General features: G+C 38.7%; 1 protein-coding gene across 8 annotated transcripts in view; it reads right to left on the bottom strand.

Annotated features, from left to right (window-relative positions):
• The window catches only part of IQCH (IQ motif containing H), a 53,958-nt gene that overhangs the window by 18,961 nt on the left and 16,057 nt on the right, over nucleotides 1-18,940 (bottom strand). For all 8 annotated transcript variants that reach the window (XR_014591065.1, XM_083870914.1, XM_083870916.1 and 5 more), the window contains 4 exons: nucleotides 17,097-17,180; nucleotides 14,793-14,968; nucleotides 11,348-11,620; nucleotides 8,552-8,743 (listed from right to left, as the gene is read on the bottom strand). Coding sequence is in view for 7 of the 8 variants with exons in the window: in XM_083870914.1 (XP_083727040.1) it covers nucleotides 8,552-8,743; nucleotides 11,348-11,620; nucleotides 14,793-14,968; nucleotides 17,097-17,180 (725 nt within the window). In the remaining variant the exon portion in view is untranslated. The remainder of the gene's footprint in view (nucleotides 1-8,551; nucleotides 8,744-11,347; nucleotides 11,621-14,792; nucleotides 14,969-17,096; nucleotides 17,181-18,940) is intronic.

Genomic DNA, 18,940 nt, shown 5'->3' with positions numbered 1-18,940 from the left:
AGTGTTCACCCTTTAAGGATCAGCACCTGGAATTCTGGTTAGAGGGTTGTTTTTTTTGCAACTGTAAGCTCTAAAAAGGCAATAATCCTGATTATAGGGAGTTTTAGTAGGCAAATTCAAGCCTGCATCCAACATTCACTCATGAAGTCAAACCTTTTAAAAGGATCAGTGCTCAGCTGGCTAATTTCATTTAAATTGGACAGTATCTCCAGCAGAGCCTACCAATGTTTTATCTCTTGATGTGGCCCAAAACAATCCAGGAGCACAGGCTCAAACAGAAACAGGGAGCAGCATTTGCTCAAATCTTGCAGCTGATGTTTTTTTAGTAGCAGGAAAAATGAGCAGCCCAAATATTGTTTATATGGTGTAGGAATATTTACATCTCTCCAAATGGTTTTGTACCTTTTTATAACAATGAAAGGGCACAAAAACAAACAAACAAAAAAACCCCAAAACAAAACAAACAAACAAAAAAATTTACAGCTTTTCCCCACTAAATGAGAAATAATTCCTCACCCTTCTGCAAGATGAAATTTGAAAGGTTTTCTTAGGCAGCTGCAATGAAAAAATTAGGACCAAGCGTGGCAGATGTTGAAGGCAGTGGTAGGAAATCTGCTGGAGACAGAACAGTCAGCAAAGAAAAGCCTGTTGAGAAGAGAAATAAATAAATAGGAAGAAGAAATAGAATCAGGAAGAAAGATCTGGGGAAAGAAAGAGGCTGCAGAGCAGGATGCCTTAAGAGCCAGGGCTTTTTAGCTAAAAACCAGATGGAAAGGAAATTATTTAGACCTTGCAAGCAAATAGAGTGAAGAAAGGAACTCCAAATAAGTAAAGCTGAGTGGGCCAGAGAGGAATAAAATCAGCAGAGAGCTCCTGAGCAATGCAAAGTGCCACGAGTGCTGCAGTCAATGGAGCTGTGGCAATTTATGCCACTTGGATGGCACAAGGACAATTCCTACCATTTAAAAGTACATCCTTTCTCTTGTGATCAGTGGAGCTGGGCTAACTTATTCCAGTCTGGATGGGAATTGCTCCAGCCCAGCTCGTTCTGATGTTTTCAGTGACACCAGCAACCATGGAAGGAGCCAGTGAGTGCTGCCCAAACGTCCAAATAACTGTCATTATTTCTTATTTTGCAAATTAAACTGATTGGACACTTTTTCCCCCCCCCTAATTCAGATAAGTTCACCCTGGCCAGAAGCACAATGTGCACAGAATAAATGGAGAGATCTATAAAACCAGGAATGGCTGTGGAAGAGACACACTGAGCATCCTCTATCTGCTCAAAGTTTGCCACCTGATTTAAAGCCTGGGCTTTTCACTGGGAACTGGCAAATTTTAAAATTAAAAAAAGTGCCAATTTTGCCTTCCCCAGAGCAGGAAAAGCACGTTGTGAGCTCGGGTCCCATCATGGCAAACAGCCGTCGTCATTACCGCCTCACACAAATGTTTTTCCTATGTAAAATTGCTTTGTAAAATATTTGCTCCATCTGCTGAAAGGAGCAAAGACAATTTTCCCTGATAGCTAATGGCCCATTTCAGCTGCCTGGCATTGAAGTGGGATGCTGAACACAGAGCCCAGAAATCCTGCTCTTCCCTGGGCTCATCCTCGCTCCGAGCCGGACACGGGGCCGGGATTGTTCCCACTCGAGGGGGGTTTTTTGTGGGGTTGAGGCACATCTGCCACGCTTCAATAAACCCCACAAACAGCCCAGACTCCCAGCACAAGGAGCTGAGTTCCCTTTCAAATCCCCAGCTCTTCAAGTGTTGTTCCTTTTTTCACACCACATGGGGCCACAGTTCTCTGGCCAGGCAGAGGGTTTGGGTAGAGAAAGATCAAGCACTTCTTTTAATTCTAAATTCAACCAGAGACACACACACACACAAAAAAAACCCCCACAAAACCCCCTGTGCCCTGCTCCAAACCCTCCTCCCAACTGCTCCTTTCATTGTGCACTTTCCTATTTACCATCCATTGAAAAGCACATGTTTACACTGTGCCCTGAACTACTTCAACATCTGCTAACAGACTAATAAAAAATAAATAAACCAGGATTGTTTAGGAAGAGAGATCCTTCCTATTCCCTGCAAAACACTCCGAAGCTGGCAGGAGAAATTTGCTGCCAGATCCCTGCTCGGAGAACAATCTATGCAGGGAAAAATCAAAGATCAAATCTGTGCTGCCAAAAATCAGCCACAAAAAGGGTCTTCAAAGTGCTGTGAACTCCTTAAAGGATTCTGCTTGTTTATCCATTGCATGTTAATTTAAAATTAGGATAATTTTATTAGTTAGTTTGCTTTTTAATCCAAATAAAGATTCCAAATTGTGTCTTTTGTAAGGTGGGTCCTGCATGTTCAAGGTCCCCCATATCCTCCTTCGGAGCAAAGAAAATATAATTGTCATGATCTTCAAAAAATCTCTCTTCAAAACAATAATCATAGATTTATTTCAAAGGCAGCATTTTTAAGTTCAAGACACTGGGATGTTAATTTTCATAGAAAATGAGATCAGGAATATTTGAAGGCATTTTCTTGTATTTTAGAGGGATTTCTGCAAGTGCATTTTCCTGTATTTCAGTGAGATTTCTGCAAGTGCATTTTCCTGTATTTCAGTGAGATTTCTCCAAGTGCACAAACAATTCTGATGCCCCTCAGATGAAAATTATTTTCCCAAATCATTGAATTATCTCTATTTCAATCTCTATAAATTTACTACACTTCTGTGGCTGGCTCTTCTTTCTGGTTTGTATCTCTAAACAAAATATTCTAATGAATTCCAAAAATGTGGTTTCAGAAAGAAAAAAAAAAAAATCTTCTGTAGAAAACTCACAGTCACTTCCCAGGAATTTTATGGAAATTGCTGTAATGCTAGAAGAATTGTCAGACAAAACCTGCATTGTTTTTTTCACAAACAACACACACTTAAACTCCTTTTATTCCCAGAGTTGCCTATGTGTTACTTTTTTTTGGATTTTAGCAAAACAAACATTTTTAAAATAATCCAAGCAGGCATTTTATTGGCTGCGCCGACATTAAGGCATTTCAGATTTCTTTAGTGCTCTTGCTTTATCCTCTCCTTCCCCACTGTTATTGCTACAAACTGGCACTTAAATTCAATTGATTCAAAATATTCTGGATCCATATGGCCTCAAACCCTGGAGCTGAAGTTCTGATATTGCCTCACTGCTGTTTTCTAGCATTTGCCTCTCCTCCAGTCCCCAGATGGTGGAAGTAACATTTAAACCTCCTTTTCCTCTGCCTTGTACAATAGACCTTGGCACCATTTCAACTGTTTACTCCGGTAATTAACAGCACTGATACCACAACAATTACAACTCCTACAATCTTAGCACAATAATGCTATGAATTAGTGAGAGCTAATGGCTGGAAGGTATAGTGGTTCCAGACTGCGAGATCTGTGCATTTTTTCGAATAAAATAAAAGGTAGGAACAGCACGCTGGCGGTAGACAATGATTACCTAGTAATTAGTTTACACAAAGCTTCCTATTTAATGGCAAAACGCTGTAATTAACGCGTGACAGAAAATCAAAGGGTACTTTGTAAGCATATGAAAAATTAACACTGCAGGCCTATAGCTTTATGTACTGATTAGGAGCATATTAAATCAATAGGACACACAGCCCAAACAGCTTGCACAGCCCCTTGCTCGTGGTTTGGAGATGATATCCTGCATTTCACCAAGCCCAGGGATACAGTTCTGGCTTTGTTTCACCTCATATGTGCAGATAATATTAATAAAATAAGGGTTGGTTGTAGGTATAGTGAATATTTCAGTTATTTGGAATAATTGCTGTGTTCACACTAAGAAACCTCCTTCTCTTCCTGAAGTCTTTGGGCTCCTTTTTTTTTTTTTTTTTTTTTTTTTTTTTTTTTTTTTTTTTTTTTTTTTTTCCTTATTAAACATGGTATCAGTTAGAAGAAATGTTTGAACTGCATTTTCTCTGGGGATCTGTCAGAGTTTCTGGCCCTCTTCAGGCTGGAAAAATACCACACCTGCAATTCCTACGTGCTCCTGAAGAACCCCCTCTGTGGGTTTTAGGTGTTACACTAAGATCAATTAATAATAATAAAAAAATCAGGGAAAAAAAAGCAGTGTTAAGGAAGCTCTGTGTTCAAAGGAGGTCAGAAAGGAGGGTGCTGGCAGTGGCAGGTTTCTGAAATTACATTTTTGATGGATTGGTTTTTTATCCTGATTTCTTTGCAAACACCTCCTACTCTGAATTCCTGAACTCAGTAAAGAAATAAGATGTGGAAAGTCCAGGTAGTGCATGGAATTCATCCAAGCAGGACACAATCTGCTCCCCACTATTCCTGATTCCCAGCTAATCCCAAAATTCATCTCTTACTTTGTATAGGACTTTTAAAAGCTGACCCCAAAAATGGTTCATTTAAAGGAACATCCAGCATTTTGCATTCCTAATTTCCAACAGCAATCAATGCAAAATCCTGCAAGCAGCACCCAGATCTTGTTTTAGGTGATTCAGATCAAAAGTTGCCCAGATTTTGTCACCTTTTGGAAAAATTCTGATTTTCCTCATTGTAATAAATTAACTGAATTATAGCCTGTAAGGAAAAGAGAGATAAAATCCTCTGACTCAACTGGAGAAGTAAAATTCAAACATTTTTCTAGCAGGGGCTGCCCAATGCATGAAATCCTTTTTTTTTTTTCCTGTGACAGATATTTAATGGAGAATTTTGAGATGGTTGTGTAGCTATCACCAGTTTTAAGGTCTTATTCAAAGAATATTTGTTGTTTGTTTTTCTGTGTCTTGTTCTATCCCTGGATTTTCAGCTCTTTTTTTTTTTTTTTTTGTCTCCAGCCTGATCTTTGTTATTTTCAGACTTGCTGCTAGATAAACTCACATCATGTTGTTGTTGGTCCTGGTGGTTAATTAAGTCACAGGGTAATAAAAGATCATTCTAAAATTAATTTCAGTTGTAATTTAATCTAGTGATTTACTACAACTCCACGGAAGGGTGGGATCCTGCAGTCCTGTGTTATTTATATAAGAGGGAATTGTTAAAAGGAGAAAAATGGCAATGCCAATGGGAAGGTGATGTTCTCTTTGCCCTAAAAGTGAAGAGTTTTGGGAATTTGAGTCGTAAGAAAAATATGAAGACAGTGAGCCAATCCACTCCTTGGATACTCTCCCAGCCTCCAACAAGTCAGAATCCCCCTAAACCAGAGATTGTATCAGCAATAATGAGAATTTTCCATGGATTTGGAGACTCCCAGCAAGGTCCATAAAAGTTAGGGTGAGATTTTCCATCATCTGACTTTGAGCAGGAGTGAGATGCCCAGCTATACCATATATTAATAAGGATTATGGGTATCTTTATCTAGATATTCCAAACAATTATTCACTTATTCTTCCAGCAGCAAAACCACTTTTTGTGATATGCATGGACTGACTGGAGCTCGAATTAGTACAGAGAACCTGCAGACGTTAAAAATTAATTCATTTCTTCCCTACAACTCTCATTCACCCTACAAGATACAATTGATCTGATAAGGAGACTCAGTATTTATTAATTTAATTTTTTTTTTGCTGCACAATTAGGGCCAGACCCTGATGTTCTTTTCCACTCTGGAAGTTGTTTCCACAAACAACCCCAAAATGTACAAATGCCCAAATGTCCAGCAGCTCTCTGGACCCTGAGCCATTTAATTCTGAGACTCGCAGGATGGAATTTCTCTACTGACACACTTGAGCAGTGCACAGGAGGCTGATGGGGCTTAGAGACATTTTGCAGTTTATGAATTCCACCCTTCCTGCAGTTGCAAATTAATTGTTCAGATAAACTCAGAGGTTGCATTAAGTTAACAAGGTGAAACCCATCCATAATCCTGTTATACACTTGGGGTCTTGCCCCAATGTTGTATTTGCAAGGAAGAATGGAAAAATCAGCCTCGTTTTTAGCTGGAATAGATTTTTACACAGTTCAAACTCACCAAAGTCCATTATTTTTAATCTGTTGCCTCCTTCCACGCCACTGAGGAAAATCTGGGCGGCGTGTCTCGAACTGCTATGCAAATGATGCCATTTGTAAGTATTACCATAATTTAGTGCTTACAGTCATGTTCTCATTTCTAATAATTCCATTCCAGAATGGAGAGGCTTTTCACTGTGCTCCTTTAGCCTGCAGGATAGTCTTTCATCAAGAAGCTGAATTTTTTAATAACCTGCCAGCATCCGTTTTGTGTGCGGTGACACGACGTCTTCATTATCAAAGGAACCAGGTCCCCAACACCGCACCGGGACATTAAAGCACAAACTCCTGCTTTGATGTTTAAATGTGGATTATTACAATGGTGTTTCCTGACAAAAGGAGCCTTTTAATCCTTGCTGAGGCTCGGGGAGGATGCAATTCCTCGTTTCAAAAGAGGGGTGAATGCGGGAGGCAGGGAAAGCTGAGCGAATGTTCAAGGTGGTCAAAATAACAGCAAGTTCTGCACTTTGGAATTGAGGAAAGGTTTGGATTGGGAGGGATTTTCAGCATCATCCCATTCCCATGCCATGGGCAGGGACATATTTCTCTATCCCAGGCTGCTCCAACCCCCAAATGTCCATCCCTGACTTCCAGGGATGAGGAACCCAGAGCTCCTCTGGACAAGACTCTGCCAAAACCCACTTCAGTGTTGGTCTGGATTTCTCTGCTGGCTCTGGGAAATGAGATCAAATTCATTATCCCATTTTTATTTCCCAACTTCCAACATGTGTTTATGTCCATCCCTGACTTCCAGGGATGAGGAACCCAGAGCTCCTCTGGACGAGACTCTGCCAAAACCCACTTCAGTGTTGGTCTGGATTTCTCTGCTGGCTCTGGGAAATGAAATCAAATTCATTATCCTGTGTTTATTTCTCAACTTCCAACATGTGTTTATATTTAAGGGTTTCTCACTGGTTGTGTCTGAGCTGGAGGTAAATGGAGTAAAAAGGAAAACCAAAGGAAGTCAAGGCTCACTGTGTCCCTCATGTAGAAACTCTTAGGAAAAGAATTAAAAAGGCACAGAAACAGGGAATGCCACTGATATCAGGGATTTAGACCAGCAAAGAACTGGAGCTGCTCACTCCTGATTCTGTCCTGATTAGGGTGCTGGGAGCAGGACCTGGACACATCCTGAGCTTTGTGTCCCACTGGGATGGATTTTCAGGGCTCTGCTTCAATCCTGCCTGACTTGCAGATCAGAGAAATTATCCCTCCAGCTTCGTATCAGGAGCTCTGTCTTATAATGTGGAATTGTTTTGTATCTGTCAAACGCAGCAGAACCGTAATCAGCCCAATTTGAAATTTTAGTATACAATATAATTCAATCAACCCCAAATTTCAAACCCCTTTTGATTGAATTAAAAAAAAAAAAAAATCAGAGGAGCTATAATGAGTAGTTTATGTAAATGAAACAAATTTTCTGGATACATTCCTTCTGGCTTTAAAACCATTACATTAGGAATGAATTTGGCGAGATATAGAGAAATATCAAATGCTTATTGAAATTAACGCATTTAAATACCAATGAATATTTAAACTACAAATAGTTCTTGGAATGCCAGAATAATGAAGTGTGGATTCATATGGATTTCTCTGCAATTAAAATGTATCATCTTCCAGCCCCTCAATCCCAGGGATTCTCAGGAATCCAGGAGTGCTCTGAGTTCATACTTTAATATTTCCCTTAGTTAGATTTTTATAGATGGCTCTCCTTACCTAAACACCCCTGGAATTGAAACTTGCAGGAGTTTAATGATCATCAAGTGTTGTCTCATGCAGGTTTAAAAGTTATTAGTGAAGCCAAACACCCAGGAAAAATAATCCATAGCAAACCAGCTAAAAAAGCAATCAGTCTGTATGATTTCAAATTAGTGGTGTTCAGCTATTTTAACCCCAATCCCAATTAATCTTAGTTTCAATAATTCTAAATTTCTCTGTAGAGATTAAGCTATGAACTTTCCTTTATATGTCCCTACTTGAGCTAAAAAAAGTATAAAATTTATGCCAAAAAATGCATAAAACCTGCCCATTATTGCATAGGAAGTGTTAGGACACAACTCATTCCACAGTTGGCTGCCAGGCATTCCTGGCAGGCAATTCCTCAGGTATTTTGGAGTATTTCCCTGTTTTATTTATTATTTATCATTATTTATTACTCTTATTTTATTTATATATTATTTTATATTATATATTTACTTATTATTTCGTTATTATTATTATTATTATTATTATTATTATTATTATTATTATTATTATTTCCCTGCTGCCTACTGCTTTGTGAAGCTGGGCTGGGCTGTGATATCAACACTTACCTACCAATGAAAGCTCAGGGAAATGATTTCCAGCCTATGATATCAATACTTGGGCTGTGATATCAACATTTACCTTCCAATGAAAGCTCAGGGAAATGATTTCCAGCCTGTGATATCAACATTTACCTTCCAATGAGAGCTCAGGGAAGAGATTTCCAGCCAGGAGTGACCTCAGGTGAACACAAAAGAGCCAAGACAACAAAAAAGATGCAATTCTGTTACTCACACGAGCCTGGCTTTTACTCCACACCTCAGAGTCGTGTCCCTGCCGTTCCCTCAGGATCCAGGGGTAGCATTCCAGGTGGGAAATGACATCACAGGAGGCAGTGCCATTCCCTCCACGCTCATCATCCACCTTGAAGAGCCACCGCTGCACCTCCAGATGGTCCAGGACGAGCTGGCTGAGAGCGCGGAGCAGCTGCAGGGCAGGGACACAAAACCCTTTGCACCAAAAATGCTCCTCACACTTCCAGCTCCCAAATATTTGGAAATTTCATTTCAAAATTTTGTTTTTTCTAAGATTTCATTTCATATTTCTGAAATTCATTTTAGAAACTACATTTATTTTCTAACTATGGTTTCATTTTCGCAGAAGTCTTTTGTGTTGTCACAGATGGTTGGGTATGGATTGAAAAAAACCTTTGAAGACTCCACAGCCTTCATCCCTGTTTTTTGCAGAGAGGAATTTGCCTGCCCAGGTGTTGGTTTTTTTGGGTTTTTTTTTAAATTATCTGATGTTTTGGATCACCAGAACTGCTCCATAGACAGTGTTTGTGACAGGGAACAACGTGGGATGGACGATACTATTTGCAAAAATGTGCTCCTCAAACCTCCAGCTCCCAAATATCTGGGCTTTATTTTGAAATTTCATTTCGAAATTTTGTTTTTCTAAAATTTCATTTCGTATTTCTAAATTTAATTGTAGAAACTACATTTATTTTCTAACTATGGTTTCATTTTCTCAGAGGTGCTGTCACAGCTGGTTGGGTATCAAAGCAACCTCTGAAGACTCCACAGCCTTCATCCCTGTTTTCTGCACAGAGGAATTTGCCTGTCCAGGTGTTAGTTTTTTTTGGGTTTTTTTTAAATTATCTGAGGTTTTGGATCACCAGAACTGCTCCATAAACAGCGTTTGTGACAAGGAACAACGTGGGATGGACGATGCTATTTGCAAAAATGTGCCAGGGTAACACCAGCCAAAACAGCTGGGAAATTTTCCTACTGGAGAGTGCATTCCATGGTTATAAATGCACGGAGGAGGTACCAGGCAGGCTTTATAAAAATGCTAATTATTTATTTGTGTATGTACACAGATTTAAATGGCTTTCAAATGCCTTTTGCCCAGCTGGTGCAGGATGCAATTAGCTTCTTAGAAACTGCAAAATGACTTTGAACCTGGTGAAAGTATTCTCAGATCTTGTTGCATTGGCTGGAGTCTTCTACATTTTACAGAGTAATTTGAGGGATTTTTGTTTCTTTTTTTTTTTTTTTTTTAAAGATTGACCTAAAATACAATTACATGTGTTCAATTTGTGGCTTTTGAGGATCACATAAATGTGTTTTTCTTGAGGGCTCCCCCTACAGTAATGAAAAGGATCAATAATCCTGTAAGGACTGTACCAATCACAAAGAATTATGTGCTATCTTTAAGTGAAAATTGAATTGTGCTTTACCATAGTGTCACCTCACTTTGATTATTTAACCTAAAATGTCAATATTTCATAGCAGCAAACAACAGAAGGAGAAATTCCATAACCCTGTAGGATGAACCAGAAGTATTGTTAAATAATTTACGTGAATCAAATAAATCAAACAGCTGTTTTGCAGGTCATTGATCATATATTTATTTCATCTACTGGAGAAGTTGCAATGGATTTGTGTGGCTTAGATTGTTCAGTGCTAAAGGTGATTAATAAAAACCAAAACAATGTGAAAAGCCTCTTGGAGAAGCAGGAGCACCTCCAAAAAAAACCTTAGCAATGATTATTTTCCTGGATGAGGAGTAACACCATCATAAAAATGGTGTTTTTTAAAATAAATACTTAGATATATCATTGTAAATTGCAAAATCAGTAAAATACTTGAGGAACTGGCTGCAAAATAAACATGTACAATGAAAGTACAGAAATCTCTGGTGCCTTGTAATTTTAATTCAACAGGATTTTGTTATTTTCCTATTGGTTATGGCAACAAGAGAGATGAATGTGGCAATGACAGGCTGGGTACAAAGTAAAACTGCAAAAATGCTCAGAGAGCCTCAGTTGGAACAGGCTGATTGAGGAGGAGATTTCTTCCCCTTAGAAAAGATTTTTGGAAAATGTGGATCTTCAATCCCTGGTAAAATAGATTTATTCCATGATTTCATCCATGGGCCAGCAGCACAAACTGTCTCAAATATTGGACCAAACACTCTGATATCCTCAAGCCCATGAAGAACCCCAGAGTAATTGTGTTCAAACTGCATTTAATTGAGCCAAAAAAGGACCCAGCCTCACCCAAGACTTGATCAAACCCGTGAGGGTTTGGGAGTTACTACTGGAAAAATAGTTGGGAGTTACTATTGGAAAAATAATCCACCATCCAGAGAAAAAAAACTGCTGTGACTGTCAAAGTTCAGTTAAAAAAGCAAAAAATAAAAGTAAAAAAGAGCAACAGGGCTTTAAGCAAAGTCCCTCAATGTGCCACAGAAATCAAATCCCAACCAGGATTAATATTTAGAATATAGGGTTAATATTTAGAATATAAAACTATTATTCACTGTGAAAAGTCTCCACTGCACTGCAGCATTTTCAGAAACACTGGACATTAATTAGAACATGGATTTAAACATGATTTGAGAGGTTTGGACCTAATATTTCTCTATTATCAATGATTATTCTGGAACTTACCACTTTTGTATTATTGGAGCTAATATTTCTGTATTATTTTGATGTGTCTAATAATTAATATTTCCAATATAAGACTGGAGAATCTCATCAATGGAGTCATTGCAGTGCCACAAATGCTCATCCCACGAGCTCACCTGCTCCCTGCTGTGGATGTCCCACTCTCCAGGAGGGGTTGGCACTCCAGCACTGGCAAAGATCCTCTTGCTGCCTGACTTGGTGCTGTAGAGCTGAGCCACTGCTGGCTCTGAACCCAAAAGTGGCACCTGGAGCTGGTCAGCCACAGCCAAATCATCCAGGTGAGGAAATCCCCCAACCAGGTAGGCTTCCCTTCCCTGGAGCAGAACCTGCAGCTTCTGCAGTGTCCTGGGGCTGTACTTGAGCACAGTGGACAGGCACATGTGATGCTCCTGGAAAAACAGAACATTTATTCTTATAAAAAGTGGTTTTTTTTAAAAAAAAAATTTGGTGGTTTTTTTTTTTTCCTCCCCCTGATTCCTAATGTTGCCCACAATAAATACATTATTAATAGCAGGCTGGGTTATGACCTATCCTGTAGCTTAGCAGTTTAAATTGATAAAAGCTGTTGGGGTGAGGCTCCATAATCGTGCACATCTTTAGTGGGGTTGGGAATGGCCTCGTTGGGAATAGAACTAATTACTCCACATCTGTATTTATTTGATCCATGTGGAATTATCCTTCTGTCAGTCGGCAGAGAGGCTGGTGGCCTTTGGATAATAGTGATTCATCTCAGCAACACTCCTGGTGTGGTTTTAACTCCAGAGCTCCTAAAAATCAATAAAAAAAACGAAGATTCCTCCCCTCCCTATAGCTGGGAATGTATTTCACATACAGTTCAGTGGTATTTGAAGTGATTCTCTGAGAATAAAACGCTTTGATTTACAAAAGCTTCCAGTGCTTACAGTAAATTACTGGGGATGCACATTTCCATTCCATGGGGGCTCTGATAGCTGATCTAAAGGACCACTTTAGGAGAGGGGAGCAATTTTGTACTAGGTTTTTGGTTTTTTTTTTTGCTTAAAATACAAGGGTTCCAACTTTTTGGAAGGAATTTCTCATTTCTTCCAAAAAAAAAAAAAAAAAAAAAAAAAAAAAAAAAAAAAAAAATCTGTTGGTGAACAAGCAGCTCATGATATATCCTGTAAGCTCTGAATTTAAATTAAGAATCTCACTCATGGCAGGTGAAACTTCAAAAATGTTTTAAACAACATCTCCCATGCATGGCCTGCATATATTCCAATTATTTTCCCAAAAAAATATACACTGAGGATGAGACAGGGATGGAGAAATAGCACAAGAGAAATCCGCTGCAATAAATAGTCATGAACAAATCATAATCCCAACAAGAAGAAAATCATATTCCTATTGAGATTTCATCTCATTTAGGCTCCTGGAAAGTATCCCTGTATTTTCAGGATAATGTAAATCCTGGATTTTCCAGGGATTTCCAGCATTGAAAAACACAGAATATTTTCCTTCCAATCCTGGATGTTCATTGCCAGGGACTGAAGCAGAAATTCTGATTTCACTGCTTGGATAGGGAGGATGATGGTGGAAAACAACACAAGGAATGTGTTCTGTCAGTCCTTGGTGCTTCCTCACACCAACCACAGCTCCAAAAAATGCCCAAATCTCTCTGTAAAGGAATTGAAAACACTGCAAGGGCAGCAGGAATGGGACACTCCCCAAAGTTCCAGCAGAAAAAAAAAGAGAATTACAGAAGTTTAAGGCTGAAATAAACAAACAAACAAGTGACCTGGAGCCCTTTTCCTTGGATCAGTTTTAAAGCCTTTAAAATTAAACATTTAAAGTTCTCGATCCATGGATTTTTCCCTTTATCTGAGCACTGGTTCAAAAGCAGGGAGCTGGTCCATTCCAGAGTTCTGGGTGCAGGGAACAAGATCAATTCCCAGCCTGGGGCCAAAGGGGGGTTGTAGGGAGGAGATTTGCTTTGTGTCCCTCAATAATGGATTTTACAGTTAATTAAGGAGGTCAGGCTGGAAAAGCTGTTTCATTCCTGCTTCTTGAGAGTGCTGGAGCTGCTGCCAGGATATGTGGAAGTGTGAGGGAGAGCAGGGAAAAGCAGAACTGAGGGATTCCAACAGAACAGGGGATATGGGATTAACCAAAGTTCTCAAACCTGTTGATTTTTGTTTTATTTCAGCTTCCCAAGATCCCAGATGTGACCTTGGCATCAGGATCAGCAGGAGAGCAAAGCTGTCTCCACACCTCCAGTGGAGGATCAGGGCCAGCTGTGCCTTTTCCACACATTTTCCTTGCATCCACTTCCACCAAAAGAGCTGGGAAAAGTGCAAGGCTGATTTGTGCTTCTGGAATTGCTAAAAGGAGCCCTCTAAAGTGGCCTTCAAGCCACACTTCCATTGATTGGGAATAAATTTCGATCCATTAGGTGCAATAAAAGCTCTTTGTTCAATAACCCAGGAGAAAGATCCTTTAAAAGAACCTATAAAGCTCAAACCCTTCCACAGCCCAAATGGTCACTGAAGCCAAGGGATGAGCAGGAGCAGTTTGGAACAGATTCCTCTCCACATAAAGGATATATTCATTAAAAATATGAATTATTATATGGTAAAGAACAGATGTTTAATGAAAACAAGGTAGATTTTGCACATTAACAAGTGTATGGCACTAAAGAGCCATGGGTTACCTCAACCTGGTTCACCTAAAATCTGGTGTTGCCCCATTCTCCTGACAGATTTTGGCATTAATACAGAGCTGGGAGTTACTCTTGGAAAAATAACCCAGTATCCAGAGAAAAATCCTGCTATGATTGTAAAAGTGCAATTTAAAAAGAAAAAAATAGCAAAGGCTTAAAAAGCAAAGCCCCTAAATGTGCCACAAAGTTTGATAAAAATCAAATCCCAGCCAAGACACTGTAGGTTTAATATTTACAATATAAAACTATTATTCACTGTGAAAAGTCTCCACTGCACTGCAGCATTTTCAGAAACACTGAACACACTGGACATTAATTAGAACATGGATTTAAACCTGACTTGACAGGTTTGGACCTAATATTTCTCTATTATTAATTATTACTCTGAAACTTATCCCTTTTGTATTACTGGAGCTAATATTTATGTATTATTCTGATCTGTCTGAAACTCCTATTCCTGTATTATTACCTAACTTTGTTTAAGCCTTGCTCTTTAAGGAGCTCTGCACTGGATTGAGTTGCAAGAACCACTGCAAACACAGGAATGATTGAATGCTGGGCTAGCCAGAGATAAAGTTTGAGTAATAAGAATGGTTTATTGCTATGATTTGCTTAGAGATATAAATCTATCAAGTTCCCAGTCCCAAGCACAGAGTCAGAAGGGACAAGAGCCTACAAATAGCCAATCTAGGACTATCTCAAGCAAGTCTATAAAGCTAAACCAGGATATTTATTTCCAACGCTCTAACTAGTAGTCTAATCAGTAAAGCCCTTAAACTTGCAATAATATTTCACTGATGTGTACCAGAGCGTTGCAAGTTATAAAATTTCCAATTTAATTTTACTGCATCCCTCAAGCTGTAGTAATTAGAAGACAAACTCACGGGGAAGCTGTTTATAGCTTCAGGGGTGAGAATTTTGAACCTGTCCTGCAGGTCAGCCATGTCCTGGGGGTTCCCAGATCTAACAGCTGCCTGCAGACCCAGGAGTTTATGGTAATACTGCAGTAACTCCTCACTCAGAGCAAGGGGGCAGATGTAGATGACGTCCACGTTGGCATCTGAAACAAAAGGGGGCACAGTGTTCACTGCTGGGAGAAAGGTATAACATTCCCAGCACAATCCCAGCATTCCTGACACTCTGCTCACCAACAGCTTTCCTAAAAAAAAAAAAAAAAAAAAAAAAAAAAAAAAAAAAAAAAAAAAGAAATAAAAATGAGGTTTAATTCCCAAATCTTAGTGCCTTTTTTTTTTTTTTTTTTTTTTTTTTTCCTGGGCTTCAGCACTTCTCTGAAGATACAGAGGCAAAGGAAGAGCTGCTTCCTGGGATTCAACCTGCAGGACATATTTGGGAAGTGGTGCAGGAGGATTTGTGAATCCAACTCCCAGAAACATCAATGGGAATTGAGCTGCTTGAAAAACATATCCCCATCAGAGCCAGTAAATGATAAAAACTGAGCCATTCAGTTGAGAAAGCTGAGGAAATTGCAATTTTCTACGCTGCCTGGATTTTCCATGGGCTGTTCCCACTCCTGTGCTGTCCACACAAAAGCTCACACTGGGGGATCATTAATAACCATGGGCAGTGTGTGCAGGGCAGCCACTCCAGCATGGGGTAAAAATCTGCTTTTCCTCATGGAAAACAGCTTGGGCTCCAGGGCTGTGTCCACACAGAAGAAAAAAAAAAAATTAAAAAAAAATCTGTAATACAGGCAGTTCTGGAGAATTTTAAGCACTCTGCTCTGCTAAAATATTAATAGATGAGCTAATGAATTAATGGGCCTTGAAGCATTAATAGGCAAAGAGCACTCCAAGATTTTGATCCCAATCAGTGGGAAGCCTTTCAATGTTTTATTGTGCACAAGTGCCAGGGATAAGTGCTAGTCCATGGAATGACTGCAGCAAAAGCAAGGAGTGGATAAGGAAACCCTGAACCAAATGTAAGGAATAAAAGATCCCATTGCTTGATTCTGTTTTGCCAGAGCTGCAGGGAAATAATCCACATTAAAAACACGAGGCCAGAACTCACATTTAGTCATGAAGTACCACAGAGCCCACAAGCAGAGTCTTTATGTAATTATTTACCAGATAACTTTTAAAAAATAACTAATAGGAGAGTTCAGCACCACTCAGCAGTCAACACTCAAGTGAAAAACTGACAACTCAAGTGAATTTGGGGAATAAAAAGCTGCAGCACATTTTCCTGCCCTATAAAGAGAGATAAAGTCTCCTCAGGACACAGTGGGGCTCCAGGGACAGTTTAACTCACAGGAGGTCACAACCAGCAAGGAAATCCTCTGCTTTTCTAAAGAAAAAACAAACCAAAATGGAAAAAATCTCAGTGCTCCTCTGCCAGGCACAGGTGAAGCACTTGATACAGTTCATAATTTAGTTCATATTTCACTGGTTTGTATCTTCCTCATGGTCTGTTTTACAGCAAATCAAATGTCATGTTCAGAAATTAGGAAAAAAATTAATCTGTTTAATGTATGACTTTGTCCCTTTAAGTTTCTATCATTTAAAAGCCAAAAAAAAAAAAAAAAATCCACATTAAAAAATGAAAAAAAACCAAAAACCCACAGTGGAAAAAACCCCCAATATTAGTGCCTAGATAATATATAAATGCAATTACATTATTATTTTAGGCAACTGTAAATTTCTGGCTCTAATATATTTTTTGTTCCAAACTTACTAAATGGCATTTATAAAATAATCATGATCCTGAAATATACATGAATCATGTAAAATATGTCATTCCAGGGAACCAATGAAGTTGGTCACTGCTAAATAATCTCCTTCCCTGCTTTGCTTAAAAAAAGTCTGTTAGGGAAGAAAAAAAACTTGTTAAACAGATGCTTTTTGCCTCATTTGCTGATTTAAAAGAGGAAAAAAAATTGGTTTAAATAAGGGCTTTTTGCAGTACATCTTTCTCTCACTCTGAGCCTGAAGGAGCAGTGACAGAATGAGCTCCCTCATTTTTAGATATTTTGTGGTGCAAAAAAAAAAAAAAGAAAGGAAAAAAAAAGTCCTTGTGTTGTTTTCTTATTTTGATTTTTAAAATTATTTTTTAATTTTTTTTTTTTTAATTTTTTTTTAAATTTTTAAAAATTATTTTGGTTTTCTTATGTTGATTATTCCCAGCTCCTGAGGGAATAATCAAAAAGCAGGAGCTGCTCACTGATCACATACCCAGGATGTCACAGAGCCTCCCCATCTGCAGGTTCTGCTGGAGAGGGAGATCAGGGATGTGCTCACGGATGTGTTGGGAATATCCTGGAAAACAAGGAAAACCCCCCTCAAACTGCAGCCAGAAAACTCCTGGGACAGATTTGAAAAAAAAAAAATTAAAAAATCGAATTTCTGGATTCCAAAAAGCTGAAAAAAACTCCCTATTTCAAATCTCACAGCACTCATTGCAGCCTTTTTCTGAATTCACTTTTATTACTGATGGAACTTTCACGTTTTCCTGTCATTTTAAATACAGACCTGAAATGTTTACAACCCTACAGAGTTCTCTAATTTAAACCATTTTGTTGAGAGTCTTTCATGTTGCTAGATTTTTTTTTTAATATTTTTTTTTTTTTTTTTTGTAAACACTGGGGAAGAAGAGAAAAAAAAAATAAAATGACACCATCATTAAGCAAGAATCCTGGTAATTTTGTCCTTCACACAGATAAAAGGCACCAAAGGCACTTCATTAAGGAGATGTCTCAGTGCTACCTGCTCACTTTGTTGCAGAGGAAAAAGGTGAGTGACAGCCTGTCTGAGCCTGGATTATCTCTTTGCAGGTCACAATTCCAGCTGATTCCACGCTCACGTTCAAAAAACAGACTGCAGGAGATGACAGCAGCACTGTAACTATAATTTTTCAGCCTGTAATTTTCAAATTGGTGTAATTTGAAAGGAATTTTGTGGTGCCTGTGCACACAACTCCACTGTCAGTTACCACCAGTGATGTTAATTTGGTGGATCCAGCAGGATTAATCCAAATATTCAGTGTTTGGTATAAAAACTTGAGTGATCCAGGAACAAGATCCTCACATTTCCATGGAAAATCATCAGAAATTCAGGGAAAACTTAATTTAGCTAAAATCTGTTCAGTATTTCAGTGCTTTCATGTAAAAAACAGCAAAGTGGAGATCTCAGGCTAATTACAAAGACAATTATTACAAGTGTTCAGCATTCTAAGGTGTTGTGGCAATGGCGCTTTGCACACAGAAAGTGAGAAAATACAGAGAAATTAAAATTACCAGTTTAATTTTTAGTCATTTCTTACCAAATTTAGATACTACAGGTCAGCACAGTGGTACTCAAGCACTTGGAGAACTCATCTAAATAAAATATATTGATTTTTAAATTTTTTTACTCCTCTAGTATTAAGCCACAGTAATTAAAAAAAAAAGCTCGCTCTGAGTATTTAAACCTTAGTCTCAAGGCTTCATTTTCTTCTCTCACCCAGTTTTAAGGCACTAAAAATGCTGCCCAATATTTTCAAACCATTTAAATCTCAGCCTCAGAATGTGGCTGATTTCCTCACCTTGAACTATCCTCTTGAAAACATTGAGTTTTAAGAACTGGGCTAAAAAACAACATGCAAATATCACTTGGAAAACCAGGAATTATTTGAAAGGAATAACCAAAATAAGTTAAAATTTGCATTTTGCTCTGGCTCTGCAGCTCTGTACTCTTCACAGGGAGGTTAATAAAACATCTTAAGTCACAATATATTAATTTCCACTGGCATGACCCCATTAGATTTAATGAGGAATATTCACTGCTGGTGAATCCTTGTCCTCCCAGTGGACAGGATGAACCACATTCCTCCTGATCCACCTTGAACATTCCACACTCCACCACTGGACACCTGATAAAGCTGATTAAAAAGGGTTAATATTCCTTTTCTTCTAGTTTAAACAAAACCCAAATAAATTCAATATATTGTGGTGATCACTGCATGTTCCAGTGCAAACTGTGCCATCAGCTCTGGTTCCTGATCCAGCCTGAGGAAGAAATTCCAAATGGTGGCTGGAATT

Source organism: Zosterops lateralis, assembly GCF_965231275.1.
Source record: "Zosterops lateralis genome assembly, chromosome: 13".
In the NCBI taxonomy this organism is placed as follows: domain Eukaryota; kingdom Metazoa; phylum Chordata; class Aves; order Passeriformes; family Zosteropidae; genus Zosterops; species Zosterops lateralis.
This window is presented reverse-complemented; position numbering and strand designations above follow the sequence as displayed.